The sequence below is a fragment of the Trichomycterus rosablanca genome, chromosome 1 (assembly GCF_030014385.1).
Source record: "Trichomycterus rosablanca isolate fTriRos1 chromosome 1, fTriRos1.hap1, whole genome shotgun sequence".
NCBI classification, from domain to species: Eukaryota; Metazoa; Chordata; class Actinopteri; order Siluriformes; family Trichomycteridae; genus Trichomycterus; species Trichomycterus rosablanca.
In genome coordinates this window covers 46814017-46829614 of record NC_085988.1, presented here as the reverse complement: position 1 = coordinate 46829614, position 15598 = coordinate 46814017, and the positions used below count along the sequence as shown (strand labels likewise).

At 38.9% G+C, this 15598-nt stretch overlaps 1 protein-coding gene across 1 annotated transcript in view; it reads left to right on the top strand.

The window, feature by feature from the left end:
• The window catches only part of ireb2 (iron-responsive element binding protein 2), a 36306-nt gene that overhangs the window by 9818 nt on the left and 10890 nt on the right, over positions 1–15598 (top strand). Inside the window, exons 7-13 of the mRNA XM_062993632.1 lie at positions 21–204; positions 13160–13299; positions 13422–13593; positions 13684–13784; positions 14171–14287; positions 14438–14597; positions 15354–15489. Coding sequence (XP_062849702.1) covers positions 21–204; positions 13160–13299; positions 13422–13593; positions 13684–13784; positions 14171–14287; positions 14438–14597; positions 15354–15489 — 1010 coding nt within the window. The remainder of the gene's footprint in view (positions 1–20; positions 205–13159; positions 13300–13421; positions 13594–13683; positions 13785–14170; positions 14288–14437; positions 14598–15353; positions 15490–15598) is intronic.

The following is a 15598-nucleotide window of genomic DNA, read 5'->3' as shown; positions in this document are numbered from 1 at the left end:
ATTTTCATGTTTTTCCACAGTGGTGTTCAAAAGCGTTTAAGAACGTTAGTGTGGTTCCTCCAGACTTCAATTCTGTACATCAAGTCAATCTGGAGTACCTGTCTCGGGTGGTGCAGGAGAGTGACGGGTTCGTCTTCCCTGACAGTGTGGTTGGCACAGACTCACACACCACCATGATCAATGGCCTTGGCGTACTTGGATGGGGTGAGTGCTCTCTGATTTGCTCACAGTAACCACAAGTGGGAATCGGGAATCTTGAGGGTCAGCCTCTGGCACCACTGAGATTCAAACCCCAGATCTCAGCAGTACTGGGTTATTGTCCCGCTGTGCCATCCACCGTTTAGAACAGAGGTCACTAACAGGCGGACCGCGGTCCGGATCCGGACCCAGAAGCTGTCCCATACGGACCCGGACCTACAGCCAAAACAGAAAGTTATTATTTGAAACCTGACGGAGCGCTTCTATTTTAACCGGCGCAGCTTTTGTAGTCTTTACGGTAGCGGTTTAGCGGATGAGAAAACGCACAGACCAATCACGTGACACCACTTAGCCAATCAAGTCTGTGCATTCCAGCCGGTAAACACTGCGACTCTACAGTGCAGACAGATGAGAGAGTTAGAGGCGAGTTACATGTGAAAAGACGGTGGAAAGAAAAAGAAAGATGGCGAACGTAGAAAAAACGAAGGGAGAGATACAGACGACTGTGCCGGAGAAAGTTGAGATAAAGACGAGTGAGACAGGAGACAAATAGCGCTCTCCAAAAAAGAAACGTGTACAGCGAAAATACAGCATTTAATCCGTGATGGAGAGACTCATTTCTGTTCTTACTCCCCACTGGAGCACAATTTATTTTTATTTTCTCTTAATTTGATAAGAGAAAGGTTTGATAAGGTGGGGCGGCCCGGGTCCTCTCTGTGTGGAGTTTGCATGTTCTCCCCGTGTTCGCGTGGGTTTACTCTAGGTGCTCCGGTTTCCTCCCACAGTACAAAGACGTGCAAGTGAGGTGAATTGGAGACACTAAATTGTCCATGACTGTGTTTGATATAAACTTGTGACCTGATGAATCTTGTGTAATGAGTAACTACCGTTCCTGTCATGATGTAACCAAAGTGTAAAACACGACGTTAAAATCCTAATAAACAAACAGACATCTGATTTGACAGTCAGTTATTGATTACATGCAGATGTTGATACAACTACTAGGCTATTTATATATAATATATATATCAATATATATGTTATATATATATATCAATATATATGTTATATACCGTATATATATATATATATATATGTATATGTGTGTGTATATATATATATATGTATATGTGTGTGTGTGTATATATGTATATATACAGGGGTTGGACAAAATAACTGAAACACCTGGTTTTAGACCACAATAATTTATTAGTATGGTGTAGGGCCTCCTTTTGCGGCCAATACAGCGTCAATTCGTCTTGGAAATGACATATACAAGTCCTGCACAGTGGTCAGAGGGATTTTAAGCCATTCTTCTTGCAGGATAGTGGCCAGGTCACTACGTGATGCTCGTGGAGGAAAACGTTTCCTGACTCGCTTCTCCAAAACACCCCAAAGTGGCTCAATAATATTTAGATCTGGTGACTGTGCAGGCCATGGGAGATGTTCAACTTCACTTTCATGTTCATCAAACCAATCTTTCACCAGTCTTGCTGTGTGTATTGGTGCATTGTCATCCTGATACACGGCACCGCCATTGGATGCACATGGTCCTCCAGAATGGTTCGGTAGTCCTTGGCAGTGACGCGCCCATCTAGCACAAGTATTGGGCCAAGGGAATGCCATGATATGGCAGCCCAAACCATCACTGATCCACCCCCATGCTTCACTCTGGGCATGCAACAGTCTGGGTGGTACGCTTCTTTGGGGCTTCTCCACACCGTAACTCTCCCGGATGTGGGGAAAACAGTAAAGGTGGACTCATCAGAGAACAATACATGTTTCACATTGTCCACAGCCCAAGATTTGCGCTCCTTGCACCATTGAAACCGACGTTTGGCATTGGCACGAGTGACCAAAGGTTTGGCTATAGCAGCCCGGCCGTGTATATTGACCCTGTGGAGCTCCCGACGGACAGTTCTGGTGGAAACAGGAGAGTTGAGGTGCACATTTAATTCTGCCGTGATTTGGGCAGCCGTGGTTTTATGTTTTTTGGATACAATCCGGGTTAGCACCCGAACATCCCTTTCAGACAGCTTCCTCTTGCGTCCACAGTTAATCCTGTTGGATGTGGTTTGTCCTTCTTGGTGGTATGCTGACATTACCCTGGATACCGTGGCTCTTGATACATCACAAAGACTTGCTGTCTTGGTCACAGATGCGCCAGCAAGACGTGCACCAACAGTTTGTCCCCTTTTGAACTCTGGTATGTCACCCATAATGTTGTGTGCATTGCAATATTTTGAGCAAAACTGTGCTCTTACCCTGCTAATTGAACCTTCACACTCTGCTCTTACTGGTGCAATGTGCAATTAATGAAGATTGGCCACCAGACTGGTCCAATTTAGCCATGAAACCTCCCACACTAAAATGACAGGTGTTTCAGTTATTTTGTCCAACCCCTGTATGTATATATATATATATATATATATATATATATATATATATATATATAGTTAAACATTCCGGACCTTTGCTTCAATAAATTTTCTCTAACTGGACCTCTTTAAATTTTAGTTGAATACCCCTGGTTTAGAGCAACAGTAAAAGAAGGCAGTATATGATTAGCCTGTCACAGATCTGATGTGTGCAGTAGACGACTGCTTCTTTTTCACCTACATGGAGATCTATATTGCACACAGAGATTATCCCCATCATTCCCTGTCTCTGTGCAGGCTGTATTGACCAGCCAGCAGAGGTTGTAACTGCAGCTGTTATGAACTGTTATGAAGAGTCTTTTCCAGCATTCCCACATTTAGAATGAGCCAGTTGTCTGTACAGGCACCCGGCCTGTCTTTAGTTGAGCTGGAATTTTTTGTTTACATTTCTACATGTAACCAACAGCAGTAATTAAGCAATGAATTCTTTGTTGGTTATTAGTGAACAGGCTAATGGTTAACATTTTCAAAAGAAGCATAAATCAATGTACAATAACAGATAACACATAGTCATAGTAAATAGTTTAATGCCAACAAAAGTTAATAAAGTATTAAACGTAGTTTACTTTGGCATATAAAACCAGTAGAGATGCATGAGTACGGATACTAGTATCGGGTATTAGCCCGATACCGCGCTCATTAACTCGTTCTCGTACTCGCAAACGAGGCTCCGATACTAAACATCCGATACCGTGTGCCTAGTGCACGTTGCTGCGTTAACGCAGGGATTTTCAACCTGTGGGGCACGAGTGCCTGACCGGGAGGCGTGGCATTACGAGATTTTTTTACTTCTAAAACTAAAGCAATTAATTTTTCACCCACGGGAGACAGATTGAATTATTCTCACTGACCACGCTCACACGCACGTTTAATGTTATTCAGTTCCGTTTGACAAAAAAAAAAAAAACTTTAAATAGAGCTAACAGCGAAGATAACCGGTTACAAAAGCAGCGACCGCTGTTATAGGACGTGTTTGTGTCTTTAATACTCTGTTCACAGTGTCGATACAAGTGATTCAGGAGTCGACTCATTTTAAGCTTCTTTTCTCAGTCATCTCTCTGTGTTTACTGTTATAATGAATGATGCGGTTGTAAATAAACACCAAATACTACAGAACATTTTGTGTGACTTGCTTACATTATAAAGCTCAGGCTTAATTATACTGGTTTTTACCACAGAGCGGGAGCCGACTCAGAGTCGTTTACAATTTACCGAGTTGAACCACGAATGTATGTGCTGATAGAATCGGCTCAGATGGGATCGGACTGTATTATCTTTTTAAAGTAAATATTTCAATCAGTAGAATTGCATCGCATGTATGATGTGCACAACGTTAATTACGTGCGTTTATTAATGAACGTTTACGTTAGCTTGTCAGAAGCTTTCTCAATGATGGCTGTGCGGTGTTTTTTTTTTTTTTTACAATTAGTGATGGCAACCCAAGCAACTGTTCCACTGCACTATTTTACACTAAAAACTACACTATTCCATAATGCTCCAGATTGCATCATTCTAAATAGGTATCAGTATCGGTATCGGTGAGTACAAAAATACATGTACTTGTACTCGTACTCGGTTGGGAAAAAATGGTATCGATGCATCCCTAAAAACCAGGATTAGCTAAAGTTGATATACAGTGTATAAAAATGCTTATCAGTAAGTCATAGGGGTGTAACGATACACTCTGCTCACGATTCGATTCACGATAATGAGCTCACGATTCGATTTTCTCACGATTTTTTTTTAAGTGTAAACAGTGCAAAACAATGCACATTTTCTTGTACATTTTTTAAACAAAAAAAAAACTTCAGTCCCTTGCAATTAAAGGTAATTACCAAGAACAGAGTACTTTACTGTAACCTAACAGGTTTACCAAATTTAAGTTACTTATTGCCATCTTAAATTTAAAATCAAAGTAATCAAACAAGCTCATTGAGCTGAGCTGAGTCTTTAAACAAATTTTCTTTGTTGCTTGAACTAATGTATTAACAAATTACATGTAAAATGAATTACTAATGTAAAAAAAAACATTGTATCAAATGTTTATTATTTAAATGGATTTATTTATATACTCAACATGGAACAGAGTGCTACAACAATAAATTATAAAATACAAAAACAAAGACCCATCTCAATTAGACCAAAAGGTCTGATTGTGTATATTACTTGTAAATTTGCATCTAGAGTGAAAGAACACATTAACAAAGCATCACTCAACAAAATATAAATGAAAATGTGCAAAAGAAAAAGCAGCATCCAGGTGACAGTATTTGTAAGTATTTAGTGAAGATTGGCATTCAGAAAAACCAAGCAGCTCATTTTTGAGGGGTTGATCCTGTTTCTCCTTTCTGTTATGATCTGCCCTGTTTTGGAAAAGATTCTCTCTGAGGGGACAGATGTTGCTACAATACACAGTGACATGTACAGTGTATCACAAAAGTGAGTACACCCCTCACATTTCTGCAAATATTTCATTATATCTTTTAATGGCACAACACTATAGACATGAAACTTGGATATAACTTAGAGTAGTCAGTGTACAACTTGTATAGCAGTGTAGATTTACTGTCTTCTGAAAATAACTCAACACACAGCCATTAATGTCTAAATGGCTGGCAACATAAGTAAGTACACCCCACAGGGAACATGTCCAAATTGTGCCCAAAGTGTCAATATTTTGTGTGACCACCATTATTATCCAGCACTGCCTTAACCCTCCTGGGCATGGAATTCACCAGAGCTGCACAGGTTGCTACTGGAATCCTCTTCCACTCCTCCATGATGACATCACGGAGCTGGTGGATGTTAGACACCTTGAACTCCTACACCTTCCACTTGAGGATGCGCCACAGGTGCTTAATTGGGTTTAGTCCATCACCTTTACCTTCAGCTTCCTCAGCAAGGCAGTTGTCATCTTGGAGGTTGTGTTTGGGGTCGTTATCCTGTTTGAAAACTGCCATGGAGCCCAGTTTTCGAAGGGAGGGGATCATGCTCTGTTTCAGAATGTCACAGTACATGTTGGAATTCATGTTTCCCTCAATGAACTGCAGCTCCCCAGTGCCAGCAACACTCATGCAGCCCAAGACCATGATGCTACCACCACCATGCTTGACTGTAGGCAAGATACAGTTGTCTTGGTACTTCTCACCAGGGCGCCGCCACACATGCTGGACACCATCTGAGCCAAACAAGTTTATCTTGGTCTCGTCAGACCACAGGGCATTCCAGTAATCCATGTTCTTGGACTGCTTGTCTTTAGCAAACTGTTTGCTGAAGACAAGCAGTCCAAGAACATGGACTTTCTTGTGCGTCAGCTTCCTTCTGGGATGACGACCATGCAGACCGAGTTGATGCAGTGTGCGGCGTATGGTCTGAGCACTGACAGGCTGACCTCCCACGTCTTCAACCTCTGCAGCAATGCTGGCAGCACTCATGTGTCTATTTTTTAAAGCCAACCTCTGGATATGACGCCGAACACGTGGACTCAACTTCTTTGGTCGACCCTGGCGAAGCCTGTTCCGAGTGGAACCTGTCCTGGAAAACCGCTGTATGACCTTGGCCACCATGCTGTAGCTCAGTTTCAGGGTGTTAGCAATCTTCTTATAGCCCAGGCCATCTTTGTGGAGAGCAACAATTCTATTTCTCACATCCTCAAAGAGTTCTTTGCCATGAGGTGCCATGTTGAATATCCAGTGGCAAGTATGAGAGAATTGTACCCAAAACACCAAATTTAACAGCCCTGCTCCCCATTTACACCTGGGACCTTGACACATGACACCAGGGAGGGACAACGACACATTTGGGCACAATTTGGACATGTTCACTGTGGGGTGTACTCACTTATGTTGCCAGCTATTTAGACATTAATGGCTGTGTGTTGAGTTATTTTCAGAAGACAGTAAATCTACACTGCTATACAAGCTGTACACTGACTACTCTAAGTTATATCCAAGGTTCATGTCTATAGTGTTGTCCCATGAAAAGATATAATGAAATATTTGCAGAAATGTGAGGGGTGTACTTACTTTTGTGATACACTGTATAAGATGTGGGTCTCAGTGGGTCTGAACTTCTCTGTTAAAGTGGTTCCTCGTGTCCAAACTTTACTGTTTCCTGTCACTCATTTTCCTCACCTTTCCAGCGTGTAATGTCTGGCTACGTAATGCGCAATGTAAAACTTCATCAAGTGCTCTCTTTCTTTTTCTCTCTCTCACTTCCTCCTGTTCATGTGCACGCTGTCCGTGTGTGTGTATGTAACCCCGCCCCTCCTGCTCAGTGTAAACACACAAACGTCACCACGCATCTTGACCAATCACGTGCGGCTTTAACGAAAAAAAAAAACCCCGGAAAAAACCCCGAATCGGCTCCGGATCCTGCAGTTCATTTTAAAGAGCCGACTCTTAGAGCCGGATTGTTCGCGACCGACCCATCACTAATAAATTACAGAACGCACGTGCACTCGTACAATCGCGCAGATGTCCACGATGCACATCGCTACATTTTTGCATCGCGATGCATCGTGAAACGATGTATCGTTACACCCCTAGTAAGTCAACAACATTAACTTGTATTTTAGCTTTGAAACCTTGAACCTGAGTGTCTTATACTCTTGCACTATACAGAACCCCCGGCCATATGTTACTGCCAAATTGTGCACACTGCAAAAAATCACCTTCAGAAAACAAGAAAAATAAAAACAAATCAAGACAAAAGGTACTTAAATCAAGCAAAATTATCTGCCAGTATAGTGAGAGAATTTATCTTAGCAAGATTTCTTAAAATAAGAAAAAAGATCTTGTGCTATAAATTATCTTACAATCTTAAAATTAGTAGGAAATTACTTGATTTAAGGCATTATGGCTAGATTTGAGTAAAACTCATTTGCTCTAGCATAATCAGCTAAACTAGCATATTAATCTTGTTTTAAGCATTTTCATAAAACCTTATTTGGTAAAAAAAAAAATTATTGAAATTAGAATGCTTGGACATATTTTTTTTTTTAGCTAAAATGGCTTTAAAATGTTCTTAAATTAACACTGTAAAGCTTAAATTAAGATCAACTCCAGAAAATTGTTCTCAAAATAAGAAATGAACAATTTAAAAACCCTCACATTATTATAATTAACACACTAAAAAACTATCTATAAAAACAGCAAAAGAAATATTGAAATGAGATGTAAATGCTTATATTAAGCAAAAAAAATCTGCCAATGGGGTATGCAAATGTTACTTAGTAAGACTTCTTAAAAATAAGCAATAATACATAGGTTTTGGCACCACACTAAATGCCTTAAAACCAGTCAGAAAATATGAAAATTAAAGCATTTTAATTATAACATAAGCATTAAAAATTCAGTTTCCATGCACAAAAGACATAGAGACTCAATACTAGTCTATTTCTCTCATATAAGTCTATTGGTAAGACTGCATTGCTAGTAATCTGAGAAGAATGTACTTTATACTCAAATTAAAACATCATACACCAAGTCCGTTTATCGAAAATACTACAGAAAATCTGAATTTTGCTATCAATTTTATTAACTTTAACAAGTGTGCCATCATGGCAGCTTGATATGAATACATTACAAGTGTGCGAACAAGGCAGCTTTATCCAAATACACAACAAGCAGGTTCAGGCAGCTTCTGAGAATTCTATTAAAACATGTAAATCTTAGATGTTAAGGCTTTCCAATAATGTCCCTACGTCTACAACATTAACAACATTGCTTGGTCTTCATATACCATCTTTAAACATAAAAAAAAGAATAAAAAGAGTCCTTCAATCTGGACTTGACTTGCAGCGCGTAATAGTACGCCATGACATACAGAACACCTTCGTGCAGCAGGCCTTTGGGGAATGTTGTCACTGGGTTCTTCCCAACACTGATCATGCAGTTATCCTGGTCAATTAGAAGCAGGGGGCTTGATAGAGGGCATCTGCTAAGAAAAGCAGCAGCGTTTTCAGAGGGCTGAAAAAACAAATACCAAAGGCACTATAAGCCACAGACATGAACAGAACAAACTATATTCAGGATTTAAATGACAACTTAAGGTTTCTTTGCAAGCAGTTTAGTGAACTATTTAAACAACAAAGAAATAACAGTTGACGATACTTACCATGAGAATATGAAAGAGCCTCACTTGGCTGTCCCAGTTTCTTTGGTGGTGCAACTCCTGATGGGAAGAGTGCTGGAAGGCCGTTCAAAATGTCAATGGACTGTTGCACTATTTAAAAAAAAAAGCAATGTATTACTGAAATTGAAATCACTTTTGAAATAAATTTTTTTCCCTTCCAAAATGTTTACAATATGTCATATCCAATTCACTTAATTTTTGCCTGGCCACACCACAGGATTTACAATAATTACACATTTATTTTACTTTCAGTCACCGAAACCCCCAGACTTCAAATCTACCCAGAATAAAACAGACACCACCAAACGTGTACAAAGTTCTAGACCAACCTGAGAGCTCACAACATGTCTCATTAACAGACATGACTTTAGACAGGGCTTCAGACTACTGCTTGTTGAGGATGATAAAAATAGCACATGGGATATTTTACTGATATCTGATAAACTGTTTTGCTTCAGGGTCGAGTGGCAAATAAAAACTTGACACTCAACATCTATAAAACTATCATATACTAATAAAGCAGTATTTCATCCAGAAATTATTTTAAATCACTTTTATTTCATCAAGTTTTTACTGCAAGCATAACGCAAATTTCTATCTTTAATGAGAATGTATTGTAGCATCAAGCTAACAGTTTTGTCTGTTTGTGCTTTTTAACACGCTCTTAAACAAAGTTTCTAACAAACATTTAAGTAACATATTCCTCCAAAACGCATCTAATAAATCACCTTACATTTAAACTTTTAGCAGATTGTGTTCTCCACAAAGCTGTTTTCCTGTCCCTAACACCACGTTTACCACGAGCCGCTTGTCCATGAACAGTTTCAAAACAGTTCAGAAGCTTAAACTTACTTCACTGACATTTGAAAAACTCTCATTTTAAGTTTAATCCCCTAAATGAATCTCTAACAGAAAGCAGCACTCATGTTTACGCTGTAAGCCTTCGTCCAAATGACTCCCCCTTCCCCCTTATGTAGTGCACTTCGTAGGACATGACATATTAGCGCTTCCACCCCAAACAGTGCAGTAGTGCACTATATAGGGAACAGGGAGTGATTTGAGACACTACATATGGACCTACTGTAATGAGCAGATCTGTTACCTAATAAATTGCATTATCCAAGAATCCAGTGTTACCACTCGCAATTTTCATTTAAAAGTATCTTCTATGGTCGAACTACACTTGGTTATCAAACCTGAAAAAAATTAAGAAAAAAAATGCTGACTTTAAAGTTGAGCTAGCTAGCTAAGTTAATTAGGTCAATTCTAATGTAAATTAACCTAGACAAGACTCTGAACAAGCACAACACTGACTCACAAAACTCAACATTCAAACAGAAAATATAAGTTATAAGCTTACCTTCAAGTGCTGCGGTGGAAATATCATCCAAATATCATCTCCATTTGAGTTGTTTGTGGTTAGACTGAAGTTTCGGTTGGAAGAACGTTCTGGCGGGAACTGAGGAGGAACATACTATCTCAGGGGAGCAATTCATTTTTATTAGGCAGCACGGTTTTGGTTAGCTGTTTGAATTGATAAAATGTGTTGCTTAGCTCTAAAACACTAATATAATTAAACAAAAACAGCTCAACAATACCGGTGACTGTTTAAGCAGCTGTTCTAGCAGCTGTTTCCCCCCCTTTATTTTTTACATGTAAATAGTCCAGGCGTGATTCGCGGGTTTTTGTTTTGGGTGTGACGTGGCTAGTGGTGTGCGATACTGCAAAATTTGGTATTGATCCGATACCAATACCAAGTAAATACATCGCTGATATCAATCCGATACTTTTTAATAATTAAGGTAGATGCATCATCAAATTGCTTAATCTGAATAAATTCTCATGTGGTGTATTATTGTAATAAATTTTTTTGTAAAGAGCTGCTCTCAGTAGGGTTGTACAACCCCAATTCCAATGAAGTTGGGATGTTGTGTAAAACATAAATAAAAACAGATTATGATGATTTGCAAATCCTTTTCAACCCATATTCAGTTGAATACACTACAAAGACAAGATATTTAATGTTTAAACGGATAAACTTTATTGTTTTTTGCAAATATTCACTCATTTTGAATTTGATGCCTGCAACACGTTCCAAAGAAGTTTACCACTGTGTTACATCACATATTCCTTTTAACAACACTCGATAAGCGTTTTGGAACTGAGGACACTAATTGTTGAAGCTTTGTAGGTGGAATTCTTTCCCTTTCTTGCTTGATGTACAACTTCAGTTGCTCAACAGTCCGGGGTCTCCATTGTCGTATTTTGCGCTTCATAATGCGCCACACATTTTCAATAGGAGACAGGTCTGGACTTCAGGCAGGCCAGTCTAGTACCCGCACTCTTTTACTACGAAGCGACGCTGTTGTAACACGTGCAGAATGTGGCTTGGCATTGTCTTGCTGAAATAAGCAGGGATGTCCCTGAAAAAGACGTTGCTTGGATGGCAGCATATGTTGCTCCAAAACCTGTTTCAGCATTAATGGTGCCTTCACAGATATGCAAGTTACCCATGCCATGGGCACTAACACACCCCCATACCATCAGAGATGCTGCCTTTTGAACTTTGCGCTGATAACAATCCGGACAGTCCTTTTCCGTTTCTGGGTGTTGTTGATGATGGCTTTCGCTTTGCATGGTAGAGTTTTAACTTGCACTTGTAGATTGAGCGACGAACTGTGTTCACTGACAATGGTTTTCTGAAGTGTTCCTGAGCCCATGTGGTAATATCCATTACAGAATGATGTCGGTTTTTAATGCAGTGCCGCCTGAGGGATCGAAGGTCACGGGCACTCAATGTTGGTTTTCGGCCTTGCCGCTTACTTGCACAGATTTCTCCAGATTCTCTGAATCTTTTGATGATATTATGGACTGTAGATGATGAAATCCCTAAATTCCTTGCAATTGCACATTGAGACGTTGTTCTTAAACTGTTGGACTATTTGCTCACGCAGTTGTTCACAAAGTGGTGAACCTTACTTGTGAACAACTGAGCCTTTTGGGGATGCTCCCTTTATACCCAATCATGACATTTACCTGTTTCCAATTAACCTGTTCACCTGTGGAAAGGTCCAAACAGGTGTTTTTTGAGCATTCCTCAACTTTCCCAGTCTTTTGTTGCCCCTGTCCCAACTTCTTTGGAACGTGTTGCAGGCATCAAATTCAAAATGAGTGAATATTTGCAAAAAAACAATAAAGTTTATCCGTTTGAACATTAAATATCTTGTCTTTGTAGTGTATTAAAGTGAATATGGGTTGAAAAGGATTTGCAAATCATCGTATTCTGTTTTTATTTATGTTTTACACAACGTCCCAACATCATTGGAATTGGGGTTGTAAATAAATTCAGTTGTTTAAAGCTCAGATTTCTTGTTTCTTGTAAGATGTGAGAGGAGCGAGTCTGTACACACATGATCTTTACTTTCTTACGAAATGGGAGAAACGTGCTGAATGTAGCAGAGAAAAAGTAAAACAACTATCAATCCCATCACACTCCGATACCAGTACCAACGTTGCTATCGATAATATCAATATTTGGATCGATCCACCTACCACTAGCGGTGGCTTGTTATCTACTTGTTAATAGTATATTTGAATTATTTAAAATGATTTGGCGTTGTGTAATCTGTATTCGTAGCTTTAAACACTAAATAACTACTAATAAACACTGTTCAATGTTATTTTGGCTCTATCTCAAAATTCTTAAAGTAAGATGATGTAAAAGGAGCCTAATTCTTAAAACAAGTGAAAAAGTCCTGATTTTATATCTTAAGTATGGACTCAAAAATCATGATGATGTGACCAGAGATTTTTGTGCTTATTTTGACACCTAAAGTATTTAAAATAAGGTTAAATTTCAAGGCAATTGTTCTTAAAATAAGAAAAATAATCTTACACTTACACTGTTTTGTAAGACAAAAATTCTTATCAGACAAAAAATAAGATTTAGTACCTTGATATAAGATAATTTCACTTGCTGAGAATTTGTTTTTTTGCAGTGCACATACACCAGATGCTCTAAACATTAGTTTGGTAACTACTGGTTACCAAATAGAGCTATTTGGTTCTAGTCAAGTTACAACATGCATGTTTTTGTGGCAGACATTTAAATATGACATCATTTTGATGAAATGCTTCTCATAACATTTCTGATAAGTTGGTGTTTAAATAACAGTTAAATATTTGGTCCATAATGGTGAAACATGTATATAGGTTTTAGTAGATGTTCTGTAATTTCTGAAAGATTTTAAACTGAATGTTCTTAGTCAATGTAGAGAATATAGGATGGCATGTATTCACGAATACTGATGCTCATCTATTCATGTAGGCTCATAGATTAATCCTTTTTCTCTGTTTTCTTTTCTTTTACATGTGTGTGTGTGTCTCAGGAGTAGGAGGTATTGAATCGGAGGCAGTAATGCTCGGACAGCCGGTCTCTCTGACTCTGCCCCAGGTTGTAGGATGTAAGCTAGTAGGATGCGTTAACACTCTGGCTACATCTATAGACATCGTCCTTGGTATCACAAAGGTACTGACTCGTTGCTATTCTTATATCCATGTTCTCGATTTGTCAAAGTTAACCTATCATATTTGATCATGTTATCATGCCGGTAAGCATGTTTCTTAAATACATTGTTTGTCTTTGTGCAGCATTTACGACAGGCTAGTATTGGTGGGAGGTTTGTGGAGTTTTTTGGTCCAGGTGTGTCTCAGCTCTCTGCTGCAGACAGAACCACCATTGCTAACATGTGTCCTGAATACAGTGCCACGGTCAGCTTTTTTCCTGTAGATGATGTCACACTCAAGCACCTTAAACAAACCAGTAAGTAAACATGGCTCGTTTTATTTATCGGTTAAGAGCTCCATGTTTATTTTTTTTCTTACAAGTGAATAATCTTTGCTTTTGTACAAGACTTTACAGAAGAGAAACTTAAAGTCATGGAAGCGTACCTAAAATCTATAAAGCTGTTTCGGAACGATGATGAGCAGTCAGAGGATCCACACTATTCAGAGGTAATCCTATGTACAGTTATATTTATAAATATGTATGTTGTGTATAAAAGTATACAATGTATTTTTAGACACTGTATTTAGGACACATGAGTGCACCCCTAATTCATATTTATGAAAACAGTTCATATTACTGAGTTCATATTCATCTTACATACTTATCGGAAAACTCTAAACATGTTTGCATGTCATTGTTATGGGTGATGAATTGTAGATTGATGTGTAAAAATGTCAAAGTTAAATCCACAACACAATTAAATGTGCAAAAAGTCAAGGGGGCTGAATACTATTTACATTTATAGTGTGGTTTTGTTACATTAGGATACATTTAAGGTTTATATTACAGTGTATCAGGTTGATTTATTTGACTTATCTGTGCCTCTGTTTAGGTGATTGAGATAAACCTGAGCTCTATGGTGCCCAACGTCAGTGGACCTAAACGGCCTCAGGACAGAGTGCCTGTCAGCTGCATGAAAAAGGACTTTCTTAATTGCCTCAACGAAAAGGCAAGTTTCTGTGCCATAAAAAGTGCTTGTTAAAGCTTTGGCTGTTTGTTATTATTATCTGAATCAGAATCCAACAGAGATATGGTAGTGTGAAGTGACTTTTATCTAGTGGATAAAATAATTGAGATATTATTTTTTTTTTTAATTCAGGTTGGTTTTAAAGGGTTCCACATTCCAAAAGAGAAGCAGGCCACTGTGGTCCCATTTCTACATGATGGTACAGAGTACATGCTGTCTCACGGATCAGTTGTCATAGCTGCTGTCATCAGTTGCACCAACAACTGCAACCCTTCTGTTATGCTTACTGCAGGTGAAAAGAAAAACGTACCTTGTACATACATTTTACGTTTGTTATTATTTGGTATGGACAGACACTATATGGCCAAAAGTATGTGGACACCTGTTCATGAGCTTGTTGGAAATCAAATTCAGAAACCAACCAGCAGCTATAGCAACCTCCACTCCTTTGGAAAGGCTTTCCGCAATATGTTGGAGTGTGTCTGTGTCTGTGGAAGTCAAAAAGCATTCATGAGGTCAGGCAGTGAATTGGAATGATAAGACCTTGCTTAAAAAAACATTCCAGTTTATACAAAACTTGACTCTGTGGAGGCAACTAGAGTTTCTCAACTTTCAGGACTGATCATTGCTGTCTGTAAGGACCTTGCCTTCATAAATGTACAGTCATGCTGGAACTGAAACAGACCTTTCTCAGTGTTGCCACGTAGCAGGAGGCACATAATGTATTTTACATCATTGATTTTGTGTGTGTTAGCAATAAGTATGTGTGAAACACCAGAACTCAATAAGTAGGTGTGTTTACAAGCTTTTTGCCATATAGTATATATCCTAATAGTTGAACAATGTCTGCAAAAGTATTAACCTAAAACAAGCTCTGATGAAGAGCAAATCAACCTGCTCAAAGTCATCTTACCATGTTCTTCAGTGGAATATCACAGTCTCATAATTAGTGCTTTATAGAGAGATATATTGCAAGTAAAGCCTAACGTATTAGAAAATGTTTAGTTTAAGGATTGTATTTTAGTAAAGTTGTGTGTTGTCCCTGCAGGCCTCTTAGCAAAGAAAGCCGTAGAAGCTGGCCTTACTGTGAAGCCTTACATAAAGACCAGCCTTGCTCCGGGCAGTGGCATGGTTACGCAGTACCTCAACTCCAGCGGAGTGCTGCCTTACCTCAGCCAACTTGGGTACACACACACACACATCTGCCATAGCTTGTTCTATATAAACAAAGGTCTTTATAGTTCTGCATAAACAGCAATTGACTGTCTTGAGTACAGTTTAGGTCTGTGCTTA